Source organism: Copadichromis virginalis, linkage group LG1, assembly GCF_057382275.1.
Source record: "Copadichromis virginalis isolate Kocher_CV1m ecotype Utaka linkage group LG1, C_Virginalis_male_GT1.1, whole genome shotgun sequence".
Lineage (NCBI taxonomy): Eukaryota > Metazoa > Chordata > Actinopteri > Cichliformes > Cichlidae > Copadichromis > Copadichromis virginalis.
Window position 1 is genome coordinate 16,936,309 of NC_140618.1, and position 16,341 is coordinate 16,952,649.

General features: G+C 38.7%; 1 protein-coding gene and 1 long non-coding RNA gene across 2 annotated transcripts in view; one reads left to right on the top strand and one right to left on the bottom strand.

The window, feature by feature from the left end:
• Window positions 1-5,551: 5,551 nt before the first annotated feature.
• Window positions 5,552-16,341, bottom strand: part of myom2b (myomesin 2b) — a 29,133-nt gene continuing 18,343 nt past the window's right edge. The window contains exons 27-39 of the mRNA XM_085452813.1: window positions 16,179-16,246; window positions 15,076-15,189; window positions 14,872-14,959; window positions 13,778-13,816; window positions 12,815-12,920; window positions 12,093-12,159; window positions 11,581-11,677; window positions 10,726-10,762; window positions 9,105-9,127; window positions 8,959-9,014; window positions 8,794-8,883; window positions 6,448-6,573; window positions 5,552-6,090 (exon numbers count right to left, since the gene is read on the bottom strand). Coding sequence (XP_085308939.1) covers window positions 5,881-6,090; window positions 6,448-6,573; window positions 8,794-8,883; window positions 8,959-9,014; window positions 9,105-9,127; window positions 10,726-10,762; window positions 11,581-11,677; window positions 12,093-12,159; window positions 12,815-12,920; window positions 13,778-13,816; window positions 14,872-14,959; window positions 15,076-15,189; window positions 16,179-16,246 — 1,121 coding nt within the window. The 3' untranslated portion in view covers window positions 5,552-5,880. The remainder of the gene's footprint in view (window positions 6,091-6,447; window positions 6,574-8,793; window positions 8,884-8,958; window positions 9,015-9,104; window positions 9,128-10,725; window positions 10,763-11,580; window positions 11,678-12,092; window positions 12,160-12,814; window positions 12,921-13,777; window positions 13,817-14,871; window positions 14,960-15,075; window positions 15,190-16,178; window positions 16,247-16,341) is intronic.
• On the top strand, window positions 13,695-14,946 carry LOC146718550 (uncharacterized). The gene is made up of 2 exons (XR_014919341.1): window positions 13,695-14,406; window positions 14,797-14,946. It is a non-coding gene; the product is annotated as an uncharacterized LOC146718550 (long non-coding RNA).

Here is a 16,341-nt window from a genome sequence, read left to right on the forward strand (position 1 = left end):
AGGCTGAGGAGATGCAGACACTTGTTCAGTGTAATAGGTAGTTCCATATCAAAAGTCATGAAGAGCACCTGATATATGGAAAGAGGTGAGTCAAACCTATTGTTCTGCCTTCATATAATAATCTCAGTGAGACAGCTGGCCCCCACAGACAGCCAAAAAAAAAAACCTACCAGCAGACTCGAGTCGACATCGTCCTTTGTCTCTATGACTTTGACATCTTGACATGCATTAGTGCCTGCTGAAGCTCAAAATTCATCTGCGTTTGATTTATAAAGAAATAAGGTACATAATGGTACGATTCCCAGAACTGTGCATTATGCAACATGCATAATATATGTTTATTTTTAATGATCGACTTTGCTAAAATGCCATTCCATCTGTCTAACTTCCTGTCTCTCTCAGTACCAAATGTTACCTGTGGTATAGTAACGCAACTGTCCTGCATTTGCTTTGTTGTATGCACGTGACTGAGAAACTGAGACGTGAATGAAAGAGAGTGTGCATGCAAAAGAGAAAGTGAGGGTAGGAGACTTGTAGTAAGGTTAGAGTGAGTCTGCCTGGCTTTCTGAGTGGGTGCGCCTGTTAAGCTGCAAAATCATTTAGATTGAGAAAGGAATGCAGGAATGCTCGCTAGTGATTCTGATCTGAGCCAAATTTCTCTGTCAGAGAAGTTTCCAACCAGCCGCCTTGCAATTTCACAGTAATTGGAGAAGGAGTGAAAAGAGTGAAGGAGGAGAAGCTAAAAAAGAAAGACATAGAAGAAATGAGAGTTGAAATGAATGGAGTAGAACGATAGGAGTCAAAGGAAGATAGAAGCAGAGAGACAGGCAGGCTGAGGAGAGTATGATAATATTGAGTGTGGAGTGGGAGAAGACGCTGCTGCCAGATGAGAGTCTTGCATTTTTAAAAATGTAAGCTTTTCAGGAATAAGAAACTGAAGTTAAAAATCACACGTCATGCTCATTGTCTCCCATTCTCAGAGACGTGCACTGAAACTGATTTCCCTGGCCACTCTTTCCCATTTCCATTGATGGTAAGGTCACATAGTCGCAGATAGATCAGGAATCCCATTCATAAATGTGAGTAATTTAGAGACTTGACTCAAACTACTTTGAACACGGAACAGTGGAGATCAAATCGTGCTCAGACGTGGTACAGGTACTGCTCGGATGAGCTGTAAAAGCTGAACCTTTCTTTCCTCTTTTGTTTTAGCAATGTTGTGTTTAACTTGCATGTGTGAGCACATAGATGTGTATTTCAGCATAAATAGCTTTGTTAGTTACCCCAAAAAAATTGCATTTATACTGAAAACTGAAACCTGAACATGGATACAAGAGCCTGCATGTTGTTTTGGATTTCTGTAAAACAATGAGCCACTTACACCGTGCCTCTTCCCAGAGCAAAGCACATCCTTGTGGTTCTTTCACTCTACAAGATGATTTATAGCAGTGTTGACACAAACAATGCCTTTGGATTTAATGTGTTAGGACCCACAGTAGCAGCCGAGTGGCATTATGGCTACAGTGCAGAATGGCAAATAGGCATGTTGTCCTTGGACCAGATATTCAGGGTGTAAGTCCCCATGTTGTCAGCCATCCACCATGCTGAAGCCTCCAACAGCCAGACACTGAGTCACTCCAAGCTCCAGGGGGGCTGCTGTATAGCTGAGCTGCCTGATTTCCCAGCAGAGACAGAAGTTTACCTTCCAAAGCATCGCTTAGTTTCACTGGAAATATACCAGATGTGAATCTTAAATTTGCTTCCTTGTTAAGATGAGTCATAACACATGCTGATTGCAAATCCAGCCTTCAAGTTCACGGATGGTTTTAAGTGACAGAAATAGAACACAGGTGTCTGGAGGAAAAAGAAACACCTGAGGAAAAGACCATTAATTGGTCAAATATGCATAATATAATCGAACACAACTTCAACTCAAACTATTTCGATAGCCAAGTATAGCTGTGGTGCGGAAATTTCACTAGCTGTGTATCTTCCTCCCGCTGCATTCACAGTGTCATGCCTTAAGTCTTCCTTTCTGTGTCATTATCCTAACCCGTGTTGAAAATCCTTTGCTGGTTTTCTTATCAAAGTATGGTTATTCTTCTAGTTGATACTTGATTTGTATTGCACAGGACAAACGTTGCAGTAGCAAGGATGAAGGCGCATTGAAGGATTACTGGGTTGATTTACTTTGAATCTGTCACCAATCTGAAGGGATATCCCAGCCAGAGGTAAGATGGTCATCTACAAATTAACTCTTCACCTCTCTGATCAATGAGCAGACATGGCTGTCTTGATAATGTCAAATTTGATATATTGCTACTCGCCATTACACACTGCATATACTTAGTTGGCATGGGTTGTGAAAGGGCAACTTTATTTTACATCCTCGGGTTTAATCAGCCCATCTTATTAAGTTTTTTCATTCTCTCTCATTCTCTGCTTGTTTCCTGCTTTTCTCCCTCCCTCTTCTCTATTTGTTCTTTTGTCTCCCACACCTTTTCCCCTTCTGCTGCTGCTCAGTCTCAGCTCTTTCTTAACTTTCCTTCACTCCCTCTCCACATTACTCTTGCTTTTCTTCCCTTTTTACCAATAGCTGCCCTTACCACTCAGTGAACTAAAGAAATGATCATTTGTGCTGAAAAGGCTAGACAACTTTGCAGTATAGCACGGATCTGCTCTCACTGCTGTCCTGTGTTAGGTCCTCTTTCCTCTTTTTCCTCCTTCTCATGTTCCTCTTATTCCTCTTTCTTTCACATCCTTGTGTGCACCTCTTTCCTCCCCTCTCAGCCAAAATCAGCAGTTATCATCACAGTGTCAATAAATGAAGTATGCCCCCCCCAATAATTGTGATTGCAAATTAAAACCAAAAAGTGTGTGTGCGCATTTATAGCCACATATATGTGTGGATAATAGTGGTACTTTAAAATGTGGCTTTGTGTCAGTGCACACCCACAAAATGTCTCTGCTCCTAGTTTATCTCATTGTTTGAACAGCGCTGCTTTAATTAGGACAGGCCTGTCTATCTGTGTGTGTGTTTGTGTGCGTTTGAGAGAGAGAGCGAGCGAGAGAGCAAGACCGAGGCTGTGCATGTGCCTAAAAGTGAGCCACAGAGTCTTTATGTGTGTGTGCATGTTCCCATAGTGCCCCCATGTGGAGGATTGCAAAGAAATATATATTCTATAGTCTGGTTTCTTAGCACACATACACAGACACACACACTCGTACACTCCAATGACACGGTGTTATATTTGGAAACACAATTTCATGCTATCAGTACTGGCTAGCTATTCCATTTAGATAGCAGCCATCTATATATAAATTTGTGTGTGTGTGTGTGTGTGTGTGTGTGTGTGTGTGTGTGTGTGTGTGTGTGTGTGTGTGTGTGTGTGTGTGTGTGTGTTATATATTTGTGTGTTTAAGTGTGTTTGTGATCAGGTTGTGTGTCTATGCATATTGCATTTCTGTGAGTGCACAGCTCACCCGTGTGTCTTGCAGAGACGAGTCATTTTCCAAGTTTATTGAAATTTAAAAGTGGTTGCCATGGCAACATTTGGATTCTCTGTAATTATGTTGATTAAAAATGTGAAAATTAATTAAAAAGTCAGGAAAATGATCTCACAGCAGATGATCAGCAAAACATCAAAATGATTCAGATCTGTCTCTCTTTCCCTTCCTCCTGCTCTCTCTGATACACTCAAGCCTTCCCTTCCTGTCTCCCTCTGTCACACTTCAGAAGTCCTTTATTGCCACACAACACTGAATTATCTGCATTCATCGCTCACACAAGCTTGTCTCCTTTCCTTTCACACTTACTGTATATAAACACTTTATGGCATGATGAAGTTTGTCTTCATGTCCAAAGGGATAAAAAAAACAAGGCAAAACACAACAGCACGGAAAATAAGACAAACTCCCCCCCACCCCCTTCATCCAATCACTCAGCTCATTCACAAGTTTTTAACAAGCATGACAAGACTCGTCTCATGCTGCCAAAGCAGACGCATCAGCAACAAAAGTAACACTCAAAATGAGGAACCTAACAGTCTCAGTTTCTCTCTTCCAGCCTTCTCCATTACTCAGTTCTCTCACAACCCGTCTCTTGTTCTCCTCTGACAGAATGAATAAACAGGCTAGCAAAGTGTAATCGCTTTCTTTTATTAGCAACAGCAAACACAGAAACAATGACTTTACCCTGCGCCCCTCCCTCCCTCTTCTCCGTCTGCTCCTCTCATCAGCTTTAATGAACCACAAATCTCATCAGCCATCCTTTCATCAGCTCTGCCATCACAACTTCCTGCACTTGGGCTCAAGTCTTTAAACCTGACTACTTATAGCATGTCTGTTTCTGCTTCTGGCTGATGACCAGGAGGACTGAACATATTTGGCTGCAAGGCAGAATGCATATCTTCTGCTAACAGCTGGAGTTAATATTAGGTAAAATTTGGTAATGACGGTTTGAGAGGCAGCAGCGTTAGTATGACAGCTTCACTTCACAGCTCTGGTTTACTTAATGGTGATTCACTGCCAGTTAATCTTCAGCGTGTTCACCATGGTGATCTTAAGGAGGATGGTGTTATACATTTGCAGTCATCAGTTGACTGTGTTGTTGAGGTGGCAGTATAATGACTACTTTGTACAGCCTGACCTATTTCTTTCTCTCTGTCCCTTTTTTCTTCATGAAAGGTGCGTGTCTGTGTGTGTGTGTGTGGGGGTTTTTTTTCTCCCTTTAAACAACATAAAATGAACACTGATCTTGTGAGCTGTGATACTAAGCCTGTGTTGTTTTTGTGCATTTAAATATGTAAATGACTGTGAGACTGAGCCAAACCACTGATCATATTCAGAAAAATATAGACAAGAAGGGCGCACCTCTCTCCACTGGCTCATAATGAAACTTGCCTCAGCCCCATAATCAAAGGCAAATGGGAGTGGTGTGTATGTGATTATACCAAGAACATCTGGTGCTAGACACCATCAAAAATGCAGGTAATAGTCAGCAGGTTAGTGATGTGAGGGCATGTCAAAGCTAGTGGCCCTAGCAACTTTGTAACATAACACAGCATTTTTTTTAAACTATGTTTAGAGTAATCCTTGATGGAGCAGACCATCTCTCTGGTTTACTTGAAATATTCTGTGACACAGATAAGAATTTAAAGAGAAAGCTCTTAAACTCTACAGTGAGGGGATCCCATGGTTTTGGTATGCTGTGGGGGTATTTTGGTGGCATGACAACCAAGATGGATGGGTCACGTGGTTACAGGGGACAATACCCACATCCATAGGGCATGAAATTAATGTTTACTGGTCTCCTTTGGGATTTGTACTTACTAGACTTTAACCCAATTTAATACCTATGGAAAAGTTTTGACTAACATGTTAAACTCCCCCTAACTATGATAAATATGAAATAGTGTGCCAAGGTGCATCGAGGCTTCAAGTCAGTTAACTTTGGGCAATGTTCCTGTAATTTGCAAGCCATTTAATATTTAATTATACTGCATGCGGTGTCATTTGTACACTTCAAGAATGAATTTAAAACACATTTCACTCTTTCTTCAGAAAGTTTTATTCAATTTGTAGCTTTATTCGAGTTCATTTCAATTAATTTCTAATTTCCTCATGTTTAGATAGTGCCTAGCTTTTTATTATTCTAGTATAATTTTGCTGATTTTATACAATGATTTCACATTGAAACAATTTTTTTCTTTCCATCACAATTGCAAGATTTATTTCATGTGTCAGGGTTTTCTTGATGCTCTAATTTAATGCAAAGAGTATTAGCTCCATTTCAGTCCAGATAGAGAACACCAATAAAGGCTTCTCAGCTATGTGTGTTCTAATTGTGCACCAGTGATTGCGTTTCTTCTGCCTTGCTTTTCACTTCCTCCGACTTGGAGTAGGACTCTTCACCCCTCTTCCCAGTGCTGCCTTAGGAGCGGCAGGGCTAGGAGTTGAAGGGGCAGCGCTCGGAGCAGGCTGAGTCTTAGGCTGAGGGATCTCGATTGGTAATTTAGGTGGGATGATTGTTTTAGGGGTCAGAGTTGGTTTTGCCTCAGGGATTTTCTCCCCATGGCGATACACACTGACCTGGAGATAAAAATAGCGAGACAAGGACATAATGTTAATACCCATACGTGCATTTACTACAGCGGTGAACACAAAAGGATTGTTTAAAGGGCTGCAGCACATTGTATCATCAATAGAAATTATTTAGGTATTTTTAATTTTAGAGAAATTTGGATTTTGTATTATTTTATATTAATTCTGTCAAAATCAGGGTGAGCAAAAGTAACAAGGTCAAATATCAGGCCCGTGTAAGGTTTTTGTGCTGCTGCGATCAAAATATATCCCCATGTTGGGCACCAATGGAAAGAAAATATTTCTGCTGCAGATGACGGCTCAGAGTAAATTCAGTCATTTGTGTTACACAGTGGCAACACTCACCACTATATCCACAGACTCTCCTCCATATTTATTCTGGACAATCATGGTATATCTGCCAGAATCCTCCATGGAAACGCCTTTGATCGTCAGACTGGCAAACTTGCCCTGGTCCAGGGAGACCACATACTGGGAAATGAATTCAGAGGTTAAAAAAAGTGAGAAAGCCAGTGGAGGGAGTTTAGCATGATTTATTCTTTAAAATGCCTTACTCAAAGTGGCAGCATGAGCAAAAGCTGAGCACTGGTGCATGGGCTGAATGGACAAAGGGACTAATGATGTATTCCTGTCTTATCTGTTCTGCTGCACTCAACCACGCTCAACCAAAGTATGGTGAAATTGAATTGAAAAGCAATACAGATGTGCCCCATCCATATTTTTTTAGACCACCCAAAAAAAACCTACTGTATATTGTCTCTGATACTCTAGTCTACACAGAGTACTTTATTCTGAATTGTACCATGTACTACGAGTGGTGCAGACAAGAGCCCAACATTTTAAATTGCCTCTTGTACCTGCTCACTCACTTGTAAGGTCTGGACATTTATACATTTTATGGAGTGGTACTTTCAGCAGGTTAATTACATTATTAAGAGAAACACTTGCCTTTTAATTACAAGAAATAAAACGGTCTAGTAGATTAAAATCCTAAAAATGGTAGCCATTAGCATGCTATGTGTTCTTGGTTAAATGCATTAATTTACTAGACCAATGTAGGTTAAGCTGTGTATTATTCAGGGAAAAAATATTCTAATTACAGTCATTTCTGTGATACAGATATTATAAAATCTGACAAAATGTCTAAAAAATAGTAACTTCTGCTTATTACACTACTCGAATTGACATGCTGTGTACTTCCAGAGTCAAACATGAGGATTAGATATAAAATTCTCTGGATCTTCTTATGTTCATGTTTGTTTTTCATTTATCTTCATGCATCCTGAGAAGCCTCTGTTGTAACTAAGTGCATGAGAGACACTCTAGAGGTTTGGAAAACTCATCAACAAGGGCCTCGCTTCTTGTTTTAGACAGATTATTAGCAGGTGAGGGAATGAATAAAGGAGAAAACTTGAACACAAATTCCTCCTGGACCGGGGTTTCTCAAACTTAAATCTTCAAAGCTGGTAGAAGCTGCAGGATTCTGATGCTATTGAAAGAGCTTTCGTTGACTAACGACAGACTGTAGACTTACTGTACTCTGGTTGGCAAGTAGGTTAATGAGTTATGAGGGGTAGAGTTGTTCCGTTACTGATCTAGGATTGTGCTGATAATACTGACTTTGGGGTCAGTATAGAAGCGTAGTGTAGTTTCCTGAATCTTGGTGCTCTCAGTGGTAAATACACTCACCTGCCACTTGATTAGGTATACGTTGCTAGTTTTGGATTGGATCCTGTTGTCTTCAGCCATAACATCTTTAGCAAGATGCTTAAAACATTCATCAGGGATTTTGTTTCATATCGACATGATGGCATCATGCTGCTAATCTCATGCTCCACCACATCCCAAACGTACTCCATTGTTGATCTTCTATTTTTGATCAGAATACTTAGACTAGCTCGTCTGTCACAAATAACCCTGCTCATGTACATTCAAAGTCTCACCTTTCTTCCCCCTTTTGATCCCCCTACATGCCTAAATGTACGGCGTTGCTGCCATTGGCTGATTAAATATTTACTTTAATAATTTCTTGAATCGGTGTACCTACTAAAGTGGCTGATGAATGTATAAAAAGGGCTTTGACACAATAGGGACAACATCACATTCATGAAGTTCCTAACAAGGAACTAAAGCATATCAATGGTTTTGGGGTATTGTGCATTTTATTACTACTAATCATTTGTACTAATTTAAATATACATGAAGCATGCTTTTTAGAAAGTACTTCATTACCACTTTCAGTATTACCAGAAATAGTTTTTTAATTACTGCTATTATTTTATATGAATACTGGTTTTAATATCATGGTAAGTATTATAGACATTGACTTTTGAACAGACATTATCTGATCAAATGAATCTGGAGTCATGATATCATGAAGCATATTTTAGTAGACACATACTGAGTGTGAAATTTCCACAAGACAAGTTAATAGAAACATTATGTTGTAATTGTGTATGGTTAATGAGACAATTAATCATGAGACAGGAGGGGAGGAGTTGAGTTTCTGAAGAGGTTAAACAGAGTCAGAGAATAAGGCAGTATTTATCGGGAAGGAATCAAATAAAAGTACAAAGCCCCGTCTGAATATGAACTGGTTGTATATGTGACTTGCAAACACAATTTAATTAGCTGAAAACAAGTTGTGAAATTTATTTTGACATAACTCCAATAACACATTTACACATTTACCTGATCATCAGGCTCGACTTCCGATCCGTTCTTCAGCCATGACACCTGAGGTTTGGGGTCTCCACACACTGTACATGTTAAACTCAAAGTCTACAGAAAGCATAAAAAATACCTATTAGCAAAATGAGACCAAAAGCATGCAGTTTCACACACTTGCACGCCTACCTTCTTTTCCATAATGGTGACCACATCAGGCAGTCCTCCCACCACCTTACCACGGTCTAAAACAAACAGTTGTTAACATTCTAGGTTATTCCTATTGTTTATTATATTAAGCTATTATATAAAGGAGAACAGGAGGATAAACTTACTCTTCTCAGCGTATGCCTCGGCCCTGAAAAATCAAAGCAGTTTTGTATTATTATTGTCACTAGCAAATCTTTATTTAGTTCAAGTTTTACTTTAGCCAAGTCGTTTCTGGTTAGCTTTCATTACCTGGCTCTGACCACTCATCATTTTTTCTTTGTTTTTTTTCTTTTTCCTTTCGGTTAACTAACAGTGGTCAGATGGTGTGCTACAAGGTGCTTTAGATTTACAGCCAAACCTCCTTTTAATATTGTTTACTTCAGGAGTTTCATGTATATTTCCTGGGGAAAAATGATATTGTTATGTGAGGGCTGTTGGAGCAGCATGGCAGGACCAGAGGTCAGCCACAGGACCAGATGGTTGGGGAAACTCTGCTCTCCTCTTGGCAAGTTGATGCTCAATCAAAAGGGTAACAGCGTGTCACTTGTTTCAATGTGTTTGTAAAGTCTTGTGCTTAAATGTCTCTCTTTGAATGTTAATTGGAAAAGGGATTTGGATGGTTTCCACACTGCATGCAGTGTTTAGTGTTTGCAGTCTCAATCCCTTTCCTAAAAGGATTTGCAAAATGTGTGTGTGGGTGTGGGGTTTGCTTTGGCCCAATTAGCCGACAGACCCCAAAGGATCTCTGCTACCTGACTGCTTCTATTTTTAACCAAGATTTTTATCTCAAATTATAATGCGCTGGACTCTTTCCAGACAGCCAGCCTTGGAGTTTTTGAATTTGCTCAACTTAAAGATGCAGGGTAATTTTTCCTAATGCTGTATTGATCATTTATGCAACTCGAGTTGCAGTGATTTAACAAGACTTTTCAAAACTGTAGCTGTAGGTGAAGAAAAACCATACTTGCATGCAGAAGTTTTACACCTCTTGGAGCTCTTTAGATTCTGCTCATGCAATAGTGCCAGGGAAGCATCTGATTCGATTTGCAGCATGCTACATTCATGCAGCAGTGATTTAAAGCATACACACAGTTTCTTCAGTCACAGAAAAAGGAGAATAAGTCATCAAATAATATAGTGACCTAATCTGAAAATCATAACTTTATTCTGGGATTAAATCCTGAGTCAGACTTGCACAGGTCCTTACAGGGCAAAGCACAGACTAATTAAACAACTAAAATATTCAAAACAAGCAGTTAGTTTTAGTGTAGCAGTTTGGAGTTAGGAGTGCACTGATATTTTAAAGTGACAAGTCTAATCAATGCATGGATCTACACTGATTAACACTGAGCATATAGTGGTTACAAAGGCTCATACAATCCTTCTGCAGTGTCTCAAATGATCTGAAGGCTTTGCACTGTTTGAAATGTGGAGAAACAAATGTTAATGAAATTTCCAATAGATGTTTTACTATTCAAATACAATCAGAACGAGAGAGTCGAATATACGTGTATTTATAGAAAACCTCATTCTTTACATTATTTGAAGCAGGAAAACAAGACTATTGTTTTCTGTATGTGAACACAGTGTAGCCTGGGAAATCATTACTTTGAACTATTAGATGTCAAACTCACAGTTATGAAGCAAATGTGAAGGAAGCAGTGATTCATCATTAGGCGAGCCAGTCTGACACATAAAGGCACAAGATTAAAAAAAAAGAAAACAGCTTTGAGAATATAGTCTTACTTTAGTTTCTGGAACTCTGCAAAGGCTTTCTCATATACTGTTAAACACAAAAAACAGAAAACAGTCACTGTCACAGCACATGCCAGTTTACTTTCCTTTAAATTTAGACACACCTAGAACCAAAATAGTCTTTATAATATCAAAACAGAATCTTTCCCTTTTCCTGCTAATGAACATGGTAACATTTTTTTAAAGAAATTAATAGTTTTAAAATGGTGGTAATACAGGAATGCACCTTTCAGTTATAACACTCATGAATGTGTCATAAATCAAAAAAGTTAATTTGAGAAGTTTTAATGGAGATTTTTTCCATACAGTGCTGTGCAAAAGTTTTGAGCCGCAGTAATTATTAAAGGTACAATTTAAAAATGGTTCTTTGCTAATTTTTCTGTTATGTGTAGACACAAAACTGCTTCAACCGTTGAGTTGGTGGCCATTTTTATGCTTGAATGATACATAGGTCAGTGTTGGGTGGTTTAAACCAAAAAAACCATTCCTCTATAATTAGCCAGAAAATGAGTGAAAAGCAGCTAATGTCCAAAGAAAAACTTTTCAAAGCTTTCTGTCTTTCAAACGATTAGGGAAATAAAGAGTAGCTCAAGACTTTTGCATTGTTGTGTATGTAATCCGATCCACACTCAAATGTATGTAACTCACAAGCAGCAGTATGAAACTGGAGACTTTCATACTCAAAGACTAGCTGAAGTATAACCAGAGAGACTACACGCTGAAAGACAGCCATAAAAACAAGTGACTGTGTTATTTTCTACCCTCTTTTTACAGAGTTATCGATAAAAACAGGAATTGACTCTGGAGGGAAGGAAATAAGAGAGGAAAAGTACTGAAAGTACTGACCATCACCGCTGAGGTCCAGTGTGCGTTTATGTGAGTTTTCAGGGTCAGTGATCACGATGGAGTACTTGCCCTTGTCCTTCTCCACTGGTTCAACTACCTGTGAATCAATCAGCAAAAAAATGATCAGCCACATGACGGCAGAGGCATCAACTCAGTGTCTTGGTATTTATTTCTGCTTTGTGTGTTTTGAGCTATGATTTAAAATGAGATTAATTTAACAGGTAGGCTAATTACAATTATAAAGCTTTCTGACAAAACGATCGGAAGACACGCTACTTAATCAACTTTAATGAATTTTAAACCATTTTTATTCATTAGCTTTCCCTTGTGATTATCCCTTTAATTTATCTCAAAGTTTCCTCGTCTCTGCAAAGACACTTTGAGGACTCCTACAAGCAACACAGACGAGCAGCAGCACCAATGTCTGAGGTGCTTTACTGTCATAAAGCTACTGATGTGTGAGATTCCTCCGAAGTATATACTGTTCAGCTTTGTATAAAAGATGATAATACCTCCATTGTTGCCATAGCCGGGGTTCCACCAATCACAATCTTGTCACTGTGGGAGAGTTTAGTCTCACTGAGGAGAAGAAAAGAGAGGTTAGTGTGTGTGTTTGTGTGGTGGGGGTTTCTTTTTGAGCGAGTGAGGTAAATGAAAATCATATTTACATGCCTCGCTAATGTCATGCCGACCTCTTGCTCTTACACAAACCCACAGAAAAGACAGTGAGATGTTTTAAAATAAAAGCTTCATAATTTTTATTCAGTTTTACTTCATTGTTCTTTCCACTTTTTCTTTCATGAACCCATTTTTTTAACATTTTATAATCTCTGGAGTGAACTGGAGTGCTTTTAAGTGCAGAAAAGCCTTCCTTCTCTATAGAAAATAATAGCTGTGTGATTTCTGTCACAAAACGGGGCAATTTTACTGCAATAACAGGGATAATGAAACCACTTGCCAATAGCCCATCAGAAGTTTTATTATGCGGCTTATTGTTTTTCCCACTCGCGGCAGTTTAACTTGAGGGAAAACCAGAATAATGCGTTTGTGGTCAGCATGTTTATAGGTGGACTTAAAAGAATACTCTAGTAAAACAACTACCAGGACTACAAATACTGGAGTTATGCGTATTTTCTTCCTCCGTTCCTTACCTTCATCTTCGTACTCCAACTATTTGGTATTATGTTTGTATTTGTGAGGCGGTGTTAATTCTGTGTTTAATCTAATTCCTTACCCATGATACCAGGTGATGTTCATCTCTGAGGTGTAATACTTCATGTGACACTGCAGCTGAATGCCTGTTGCTGTGCAGTTTATCACAAGCTCTGCTGCACTGGCTCCTGGAGGAGGTAATAGAGGCGATGGAGGTTGTGAGGACCACGTTTGAAATCAAAGTAAAATACATGTTTCCCTGCAGCTGCTGGACTCTGTGACCTCACTATGCTGTGAAAGCTACTGCATGCAGAGATGAATTAATTGAATAAAAACAAACTTCCATTTTCAGCCATTTGTAGGATCTATTTTGAAATTCCCTTTTGTCCAGTTTGGAGAGGAAAATTCTGCTAATGAAGCAAAGAGCAGATTGTTTATATCCTGGCACTCAGTAAAGCACTTCAACCATGACAGGTTTTATTAACTTTTTTTTTTTTTAAGCCGTTATACCTAAAAGGGCATTTTATACTCCACAATGTCTGTGTCGGATTTTCCTCACTGCACATTACAAGTGGGCAAGTGTGTCATCCACCTGGTCACATCACCATGGTTTCCCATTATCACAGTAATGAACCCTCTTGAACAGTTGCTGCAGAGCTGTCAAGTGACTGTCTCTTAAAATAGGAGTAAGATGCTCCTCCACACTGTCACTGTGACAGCGCAGTGGAATTTTAAAGTGATTTCACCACATGATGGCATGATGGCCAAATGCTTCCAGCATGACAACTTCTGCCACACGCTGATAAGTGTGTGTGTGTATGTAGCAGAGGGTTTTTAAAACAAGACCCATATCAGCCTGATGACGGATCTACCAAATCTCTCATCACTGGGGTTTGATGGTGCCATGTTAAAGTTAGATAATTTGAACTGGATGCCTACAGTGGGTAGAGGGTGGTGCTGGTGGTGTGTCGTACCGTTTTTAACATGGATGTCTCTTTATGAGATTATTGGTGTGTGTGTCTGTGTGCAGAATGCAGCGACTTACCAGCCAGTTGGCTGAGCTTGTTTATGGCATCGTCAAAGACTAGAAGAAAGGCAGAGGAACACGGGGTCAGAGACGGAGCCAAGAGGATGGAAAGGCATGATGCTGCTCTCTGGTGGCTGCATTCAGAGCTCAGTAAGGAAGGTTTAATGAAAACATGGGAATCTGTTACTCTATGGTTTCCCAACCCAACATAGTGAAACTGTGTAAATACCTGCATTTGTTTTGTGAGGTACACTTTCACCAGATTGTTTCTTGGCATACTTGTTCATGTGAAGCTCAGTCTCAGTTAATTCATATATAAACATCTTCACATATCAAACATATTAAACTTAGGCACATCAACATCTGTGAGAAATTTGAGAAAGTGGGGTTTTGTTTTTTGTTCTTTTTTGTTTTTTAAATGAAGTGTTATTCTGGGAAGCTATTATACCTATTGAATCAGTTGTTTTACTCACAGTTTTAAGTGTTCTGGGTCTGTTACCAGATAATATCAGTGAAATGAAGAGGTTATGGGTCCCACTGGCTATGACATCAGGATGTAAAACAATATTAACGCACTGGAAATCAAGCAATCTGAGCTATTTTGGATAGCAGATCAAACTGCATGCAAAATAGTTACATTCAAACAAGTGACACGTAGAATAAAAAAGGGAGACGAGATATTTTTGGAGGGGAGCTGCCTTTTGGAATTGACAAAAAATGTTTTTGACTAATTTTAACAGTTTTGGCACCAATCATAATTTATGAATCATTCAAGATGTAATTTGTAGACCGAGGCTTTTTTATTATTTCCTTTTTTCTTGTGTTGTGGTTTTGTTTAGAAAAAATAGGAACAATTGTTTTTCAGTATGGTAATATATCTACTTTGTATCCTGCTGCTTTTGAGGAAAAATCAGTAAAAAAAATAAACAGTTTATAACATTATACATTTTTTCCCCATGTCAAGCATTTTATTTATTCTTTTTGTAAGAATAATACACTGTAGTTAAACAATTATACTTGCTCAGTAAGACATCAAGCTAACTATCCAGACAGTGAACTTGTCATTTTTATTAAGCGGTAAGATGAACTGCAAAAATAGAGAACATGTTTACCTTTTCCAGAAATGTTTATTTGGCTCATATCTTTTCCTCTGTCATCACTGATGGTGGCTTTGTAAATTCCTGCTGTCTTCAGTGAAAACTGGAGAAGAAACAGTGCAACATAGGGAATGCAGATTTGTCAATTTTGAACACACCATGAGGACAGCGTTGGGAAAAAACAAAAACATAGTCTTTAGTGCCACAGTGTGCTCTTACCTCTTTAATTGGCAGTTTACAGACTCCTGATCCCAGGTCAGGTTTTACATCCGGGATGATCTCCGTGTCTTCTCTAAACCAGTGAAACACTGATTCCTTCTTCAAGTTAGCAACCTGTTAAAATCAATAAAAATTGCATATTATTATTTTCGAAAAACAGGAAGTGAAGTTTTATTGTCACACACACACTTTATATTTTATACAATTCATCGAACAATGCAAATCCAGATGACCAGTGATGTGCTGTATATAAAGTCTTGTTTATGTGGTAGTTTAGGAAGAGCAAGAGATGTCGACGAGGCTTTTGAAAGACAAAGGAAGCAAATGCCTGCAGCAAACGGATTAAAGTGAAAAACAAATCTCTTAAATGTTAATGCATTGGTGCTTTTGTTTTCTGAATATAAAAATAATACTAATCGGAGAAAATGGTAAAACACAGTTTAATGCTTGGCTGTTTAGTTAATGAACTATATGGTAAGAGTGCATTAGCATTTGAAGAAGGGGTTATTTAAAATGCCTGTTTGCTGCAGGACAAGTACACTTATTCTTGCCTACAAAAGTCAACAAGTCAACCAGAGGTTCCCAAATGTTAGCACATAACTGTACCTCATCAACTTTTTGCAGTAATTCTCACCCACTTGATGGATTAAAATGTAAATCCTGTCTTTCAACCAAAAAAAACTTGAGGCTGTTTATATTTTTCTGCAACATATTATACCCTAAATGATCCCATATTAGAAGTAGAGCATTTTTCTGAAAACTGGTTGATGTTTAAGCTTGCTCTGTTTTGATACTCAACAGTCAAATAATGAATGCATATATTTACTATATCTCTGCATAAATCAAAGATATGCTGATGTCAACTTAACTGTCCCCGAGCATATAAACGGCCACTTTAATTTTAAAATGTTCTTGATAATATACTTCATTCTAACAAGGGCAGGAAAAACCGTGACAATTCGAGTTATTATCTGTCTGGACCTTATCATTACGCAGCACTGTGGCATCCACACTTAGTCTCCATAGAATATCTGCTCAGTAAGTGAGCCTCCCATTTGTCAGACTGTAAATATTCAATAAATATCGAGTACCACTGTGTTTACCTTGCAAACCAAAGTGACAGAGCAGTCATCCCCAATCTGAAGTGATAGAAACTCACTAAAGTGGGGGCCTGTAGTGAAAGGAAACATGAGAGGAAGCCTTGAAAATGGACATAAGCTTTTACAAAACACTTGAGGAACCTTGTTATAAGCTGTATTAACTGAT